This window comes from Mytilus galloprovincialis, chromosome 9 (genome assembly GCF_965363235.1).
Source record: "Mytilus galloprovincialis chromosome 9, xbMytGall1.hap1.1, whole genome shotgun sequence".
Lineage (NCBI taxonomy): Eukaryota > Metazoa > Mollusca > Bivalvia > Mytilida > Mytilidae > Mytilus > Mytilus galloprovincialis.
In genome coordinates this window covers 64,726,800-64,735,120 of record NC_134846.1, presented here as the reverse complement: position 1 = coordinate 64,735,120, position 8,321 = coordinate 64,726,800, and the positions used below count along the sequence as shown (strand labels likewise).

Here is an 8,321-nt window from a genome sequence, read left to right as displayed (position 1 = left end):
ACTCTAAGTACGGACAAATCAGTGACTGGTTATTTTACAATTTAATTTCAAATGCAATTTATGTTTAAGAAAATTTAGAATTACCTGAATTTTGAAATTCCTTTTTTTTCAATTCCACAGGTGTGCCAAAATAAACAAAACCTGAATTTCATTTGATACAGTTCACTCATTGACACAGTTAAAAATTCCTCTTGTTGTTTGAGTATCAATTGTACATGTGAATTTAAATAACTCATTAGAATAGTATTACATAAGGAAACATCTCAAACAATTTCCCCAACTTCGTTTATTTTTTGCAACTCTGGAAACGGAAAAAAAAAAAATCTCAAAATCTATTAAAGTTTTTTATGTTCTGAAATATATAGTGTATTTAAAAATTTAGTTACTTTTAAATTCCTGCCATGGCTTGAAATTTTACCAGAGTCCCTGATTTGTCTATACATTAAAGGTATGGTGTAAATACAGCCATACTTGCCAAAAGGTTATGATGAACTTTTAAAACTCCACAATTATAATCTGATATGAGTTGTTCCCCCTTCATCGAAAGTACACATGTAGTATTTGGGTTGTTGTAGTGCAGTGTAATTATGTAATCTGATATGAGTTGTTCCCCCTTCATTGAAAGTACACATGTAGTATTTGGGTTGTTGTAGTGCAGTGTAATTATGTAAAGTTGATATAATATTCTTTATTTTATTTGTAAACTGGTATCTTTTGATTTACAATTAAGTTTATGACAACAACATTGGCAGTTAAAAGTCAGGGAAAAGAGAGTTAAAAATAGATGGTATTTAAAAAAGAGGTTGAAGTTAAAATGATAACCAACGGGATATTAAAACTGATAAGTGGAAGACAAACTGACAACACCATGAGAAAAATTAAAAAAAAGACCCAACAAACTAATCCTATTACAACCAACAACTTGTCTTTATAAAAGATTTCAGTAAAAAGATTTGGCATATGTATCAGTTGATTTAAAAGATTATTCCGTATTGGCATTATTTAAGTAGGGTTTTCTATATATAGAATAGGCACCTTGGTGGCCGAGTGGTCTAAGTAGTTACTACTGTAATCACTAGCCAGTCAACACTTAGAGGTTGTGTGTTTGAACCCCGCTCGTATGGGTAAACTAGAATCTTAATTGACTAGTATTGTCAGTTTCCTATCAAAGGTCGGTAGCTTTCTCAGGGCACTCCAGCTTCCTCCACCAATAAAAACTAGCTGCCAGGAAATAGCCCAAGAGTGGTGCTTAAAAGTGGCGATAAAACTCATAAAATCAAAATCAAAATCTATATATAGAAAAAAAGATGGGGTATGATTACCAATGAGACAACTTTCCACTAGAGACCAAATGACCCAGAAATCAACAGCTATAGGTCACTGTACGGCATTAAACAATGAGCAAAGCCGATACCTCATGTTTACTTTTTATTATGTACAGGTATTTATTTTAGTTTGTCTTTATATTTTCAGTACTGTAAAAACATGTTTAGAAATGATGTGTAATTGGATACACAAGTATTTAGACCAGACAGGAGATGTGACGCTGTTTGCAGATGTCACACATCATGGGCCATTTTATGCTGTTGTTCAGGCCATACTTTATGTTTTTGTGTTTAGGAATAAAGATATATTTGAATCTTGCAAAGGTAGGAAGAATTTTTATCATTCCTTTTCAAAGTTTTGAAGAAAATTGTGTACTTTTTATGACATTATCAGGCATGGTCACCTTTTTTCATGACATCACAATATGAAAATTCAGGAGAAATCAAGAAAATTTGACATCACAATTTAATTTCAACCAATTCATTGCCAATAACAAATATTTCACTAATGAGGAGAAATATTTTTCTCAACGATCAAGAAATGTGAAAATGTCACAAAAACTAGAGAAGACACATTCTGATATCTGATACTTATAGATTATTGTTGATCATCTCAAGGAGATTGATTTTCTCACTTGAGCCGGTACAGTGAAAGTGAGATAAGCAATCGAGTTTGGATGACCAATGATAATCTGTTTATCGCTAGTTTACCTATGACGAAATGTCAATTTCATGTCAATTTCATTAGCAACAACTCGTGCCCCCTTAGTTTCTAGGGTTAATTTTTATATCACTCGACTCCGTTCAGAAAAGAAATTATCAGTCAGCAAGATCAAAGGAAAATTTCGTAAAATAGCCATAAATATACATATATCTAATTGCAGATTTTTATGATCGCAAAAATTAATTACAATTTTTTCCCATTTTCCAAAATCACAATAGAAAATGCAGGCAATTATTTGTGATTTTAGAGTATGTAATCTACAGTTTTACGTGTTTTTTTGTACATTTTAATGTTGTAACATATGTATATTTGGAATATTAATGCAAGTTTTGTCTTTTTATCTAGGTTTAAAATGGGCAGAAAAATTGAACTTTCAGAGAATAGTTACCTGTCGACTTAACCCATTAAAGTTTTGCCTACCTGTGGTTGTACAGACCTTTGCTTCAGTTGCAAGGTGAATGTTAATTTTTCTGTACATGTATCATCTACACTCTTTATACATTATTCCTGCCAAATTATTTAACATATATTTCGAGGACTCTTGTAGTGGAACAAGTGATTATATTGTTTCTGTATTTTAAAGTCAGATTATTAGGGATTTTTTTTTACTTCCTTGTCTTACAATCTGTAATTTGAATATATTATCCTGCATTTGCATGGGCGCAGTGTTATTATCATTTAGGAAAGAATTCTACTGGAACATGCGCTAAGAGCAATCTTGCTGAGGTGTTACTGTTTCACATCATGAAGACTTTAATTTGAAGAACACCTTTAAAGGGATTATCCCTTTTGCTCTTGGTTTTGTCCAGTGCATGGAGGAATTTTTTTATCCTGAAATGATACACCATATATCTTCTTTTCCATAAAATAGAGAATCTTTCAAGTTAACGCAAAGGGTAATCTTAATCTTTGCTTAATGTTTGTCTCACTTTAAAAGAGATTGCTGATAGTCAATTCACTATTCATCTTCCACTGAATTGAAGTAAATCCATTGCTTAAATTTACTTGTCTTGGTAAAAAACTGCAAATGCTCTTGGAAGGTGTGTTAAAATAAGCAGATAACCTTAAATTTGGAATTGTCTGATTTCAGGAGTCACCAGCTAGCTTTCTGTGATACTATAATAGAAAGAAATAACAGACAAGTACTACCTGTTGCCTGTACAAATGGTAACTCAGATTTTGGAGGGAAAATCCTGGATTCTTTCTTCCCTTTTGATCCTTATATATTAAGCAGGTAACTGTTATGTTATACTAAAGGGTCTGTGTACAATGTGACTGTGTATTTTATCAATTTCCATTTTTTCTTTTAAATGAAATTTCCTGATGGTTTTAGAGAAGTAGTTATTTGAAATTAGGAAACAAATACTTGAAAAAAAAAAATGAAATACAAAATTCAGTTATTTTTCTGTCAGATGCCAAGCAAAGGGATGCCCACTCAATGTTATGTCAAGAACAAATAAAAATATGCGTGGAAAGGACATCATAGACTAGTACTGCTCTCACTATCAAATTTCCATGTTCATTTAACTGCATATTTGGATAAAACCCTTGTAGTAAAATTGAAATATCTAAGCTGTAGTAGTAGTAGTTTTTCGAAGAACATTTTAATCAAACATTGTAAAAACTGAAATTTGTTTTATCATTAAAATAATAATATGAATTTTGTGATTCTTATAGGTCAAGGAAATATATATTACCATTATACAGAGAGTTTCAAGGTTCTATAGAGGAAGGAGAGGACGAAGAAGAGGTATGTATACAGTTGTTAACTAAATTTTTATAATAGAGGCTGTTTTCTGCTCTTTGGAGGGGTTGTGGCTCTTTGACATATTCCTCATTTCCATTCTCAAATTTTATTCATTTCAGTTGTCTGTTATGTCATTTGTACCTTCAATTATGATATGCAATTAGGACATCATTTTGTCTTCATATGGTTTTCAGGATTAGGTAATTTTCTCAGTGTCATGTCAATTTTGGGGATGTAGATTTGTGGTTTTAATGTACATATCTCTTTCTAATGTTCTGTCTTTACTTTATTTTTCTGTGGTAGTATTACTATTTATTTTCAGAATTAGGTAACTTTTTCTGTGATGAGTATGACAGGTCATCAATATTTGTTTTAAAATATTTGTTGTTACAGTACTAGTTCTCAAAGACATAAAAGTAATTGCTTAAAACAACTGCATTTATTTAAAAAATGACTAATGCATAAGATAAATAAAACCAATTTTATATTATACCAATTCACAAATAATAACAACAAATATTCAGAATACTGTTAATGTTTGGTTCCAAATAAACTGGAGAAGAAAATAGTACTGGTTTTAGTATTGGATGAGTTCTGAAGGGCTTCACAAATCTGGTCCATGATTAGTGTCGTGCACACGTTACTGTAAAGTCAGAAATTATTGTGAGGCTTTTATTATTGCGCAAAATGCGACAGAGATGTAAAGGCAATAATTTAAACTCGCATTTTGAAATATTTTATATGAATTAAAAAGGATCTTTCTCAAAAAAGTAAAAAGTTAAATCCCTTTCTGGAATTGAAGTTCAAATTTTCGCATGGTAGCCCACAGCTGTAATTTTTTAACCCACATATATAGTCCTATACAAGAAAAGCAGAAATTTAAGTAGCCCACAACAAGTTTAGGGGCCATTGGCGAGTGGGCCCCTGCTAATTTCAAACCCTGCGATGATTAAAGTCTAAAATGACAAATCACAATAATTTCTGAATTTACAGTATTCACGTTGGGCCTGTTTTGTAAAATTCCAAGGGACAAATCTTGGCTTGATCACAGCCTGCTCATTTGCCATGCCATGCTTATACAGAAATACAAATTTTCCTGATAAAACTTGGCTTAAATACAGTTAACTCTCGTTGTCTCGAACTCGGTTGACTCGAAATTTCGGATGAGTCGAAGTTTTCACGTGGTCCCGAACTTTACTCCATACAAAAGTATGTAATTCGACTCCTGATGAGTCGAAATTGGATGAGTCGAAATTTCGGTTGAGTCGAACTAAATTAACGGTCCCAAGGTTAACAAAAGCATTCAAAATTCATTTTTTTATCTCAAACTAATACACCTATGTCAAAACATGACCTCCGGGATTTAAATGAATTGAATAGTTAATCTGACAATACACGTGTAATTAAATTTCCGGTCACTGACCACTGTATTGATTTATGACATGCAATTTCCATGAGTGTTTACCGAAGATTATCTTTTAAAGAATTTTGACAAATAATTAGTGATACATTGTGAATGTTCATGAAAAAGTATTTAAAATGTTTACAAAACAATTAATTTGTGATTTACACTAATGAGCTTGGGTGTGTATAAAGTGAGGACTATAGCTTCCGTTTATGATCACCTAAAAACTACTCAAACGGCGTGTTTAATCTTGTTATATTTTCTTTTGAAAAGAAAGAGTGAGATAATACAAAATGAATAGAAATCAAAATTTTCTTTAATCTCTTGTTTCCGAAAATAAACTATTTTGTCAACTATAACCGATCTGAATAACGAAACTATCGATTGGAAATTACTCTCTTGGAAAAGCCAAAGGATTTTTTCTTTAATTGAAAGAATTGAATAAATAAAAAAATGTCATCATAATAATAAAAGACTGTGACATACAAATACATCGATCTGATACTAGAATATCGATCCCTTGCCATATTCACCCGGATTTATTTTAGATTTACCAAGCTAAGCAAGAGTTGTGTCCCTTAGATTGTCGAACTTCCGGTGTTCGTTTGAGTCGAACTATGTGTATCTCGAAATATTTCTCTGGTCCGTCTGACTTCGACATAACGAGAGTCGACTGTAGTATAGATATAGAGCAACATTATATATACTATTTAAGCCAGGTTTTATCAGGAAAGGTTTGTATAGAACAACATTATATATTGTGTTAAAATATGTACAGAAAGGGCATTATTTAGTCCCTAAAACTGAAATATTTTGAACAAAAATCAATTTGGGCACAAATCTTTTTGATGATAATTTAGCCAATAAATTAATACTTACTGTAACTCCTGATCTTTTTAGAAAGATATTTGCTAATTTGTCTTTTGCAGAATGAAGAAGATGATTTCATTACAGAAGATATTATATCACCTGCAAATGGAAAGTTCACAATAGGAAGTTTGAGTAAAACTCCATCAGATCTTATGGAATATGGAGTTTCACCAGGTTTTAAACATGTTCAAGACATGACTTGATCTGGGATTGGGATGTGAGTCTCATCTCTCTCATAAAGATTGAATATCTGGTTATAATGTTAGCATTAGCATTAGCAGATAGAGCTATAGATTGGTCTGTGATAAGAATTTGTGAGAAATATCCTAACAGACATCAGCATTGCATATCACATTTATTGAGAACTTCATTGAAATCTGAACTTCCTGAAATACCAAGACAAACTGAAATAGACATTTTTAAGATAGTATTTGTTTTATTTGTTGAATAAGATTTAATTATTGTTAATATAGTGTGATATGTATTATACATGTTATTCTTATGGCCACAATTCTTTGACTTTGCCTTCTTTCGATTTTTTATCCTCAATTTCACAATAAGATTTTATTCCTTTTAAAATTTTCCTGTTTAGAGATAAGAGGCTTGAACTTTCAGTAGCTTGCTTGCAAACTTTGTAAGGATATTTGCTTAGGCATTGTAAATTAAGATTGACATCTGAAGACAATAGATTGGCCAGAGTTTTAGTATGTTTACCTGTTTACAGTATAACAATATTGCATACAATATTCTGACCCAATTACAATTTGTTTCATCAAATCAAACTGCTTAACTGGTCAGAAACTTTAACCAACTGCTGTAAAGGAACCACAGTCAAGACATTAAAGTCAAAAGTGATAAAAAGAATTATATACTGAATGGTTTGATTTGGTAAAACTAATTACAATTGTACTGCAATAGGTGGAGAGTAAAGTTTATTATCAAGTCAAAGTCACAGTAAATAACATTTTTGAAACAACATTCAGCTACAATTAAGATCACCCAGACTGTGTAACCTTTTTCAGTCACTTTGCATCAAACATCTGTTTTACTTGCTTGCTGAGGGGCAAGAGTAGTCTTGTTATTGCTTGAAAAGGTTCATCTGTCATTCTGTCTGTCTGTAACTCACATAGAGGGTACCTAGTTTGTCTAATGTCTAACTTGAAGTTTTCCATTCGTTTGAACATTAAACTTCAGTTTTGATTTCACCATTTGCTTGGGGACTTTCTATTTAGAATTTTCCTCTGATTTTGGTATTTTTGCTTATTTATTTTTTAGTATTATTCAATCTTCAATCTGTGATATGTACTAAAAGTAAAGATGTGTTCCTCTGTAAGTTTTAATTCAAAAAAAAATCAGGATTTGTCATATAAACATTAAGATGTTACGTCAATGGCAATCCTTTATCATTATTGAAATGTTACCAATTATTGCACACATATTAGAGATATTCATCTTTTATTTTTGACATATTTGAATTATATTATTTTTCTAGTTTTCCAACATTTTGTAGTTTTTAAAGTCATTTTTGTCATTGATATTATAGAAGGAAGGCTAGTTGTCATGGTTCTCCAAAAGTTTTATGAAAACATTACTCTTACTTTGCATTTTTAACCATATGGAGAAAATTCAAAATTAACAGAACAACATTTTGTATACTGTTGTTTTCTAAGCATACCATTGTAGGTAGAAGTAATTCTTAACTCTGATTCAATTTTGAAATTCTGAAAAACCAGTATTAAGGGTAGTAATTAGAGGCCATTGTTTATAATTGGTATCAGTTGACAAATGCAGGCTATCAAGAGCCTCCACATATTATTTAAAGACTCCACAATATTTCTTTTTCTGTCTTTCAAGATTCAACTTCAATTTTATAGCCTCATTTATGAATGTTTAAGCAAGAGTTGTTTTTATAAATTTATAATATATATTGATGTTATTGAAAAGGTTTATTTAATAAAGCCATTGTTGTTATTTCTGAGTATCTTTAATGGAAGCAAACAAGAATACAATATAATTCTCAACCCTTCTCATCATCAAGTGCATACTTTTTCATTAAACAATCAAAATAAAAGGAAGGGGGTGATACTATTCCTGACCAAGTCTGTCAAACAGTTACAAACTCTACATCATTTACATGTAATATAAGCCCAAAAGTAAAAACTTAAATTTGAATGCTATTAGGTCATGTTTTACAGTGATAATTCAGTAGGCTTCGAGGTATTAAACTAGCAATGGCTCAAACAGTTTAAC

The 8,321-nt window shown here is 31.1% G+C and overlaps 1 protein-coding gene across 1 annotated transcript in view; it reads left to right on the top strand.

Annotated features, from left to right (window-relative positions):
* Positions 1-8,042, top strand: part of LOC143045634 (RNA polymerase I-specific transcription initiation factor RRN3-like) — a 23,493-nt gene extending 15,451 nt beyond the window's left edge. Inside the window, exons 12-16 of the mRNA XM_076218260.1 lie at positions 1,474-1,649; positions 2,395-2,503; positions 3,140-3,283; positions 3,727-3,799; positions 6,131-8,042. Of these exons, the coding sequence (XP_076074375.1) occupies positions 1,474-1,649; positions 2,395-2,503; positions 3,140-3,283; positions 3,727-3,799; positions 6,131-6,274 (646 nt within the window). The 3' untranslated portion in view covers positions 6,275-8,042. The remainder of the gene's footprint in view (positions 1-1,473; positions 1,650-2,394; positions 2,504-3,139; positions 3,284-3,726; positions 3,800-6,130) is intronic.
* The last annotated feature ends 279 nt before the right edge of the window (positions 8,043-8,321 follow it).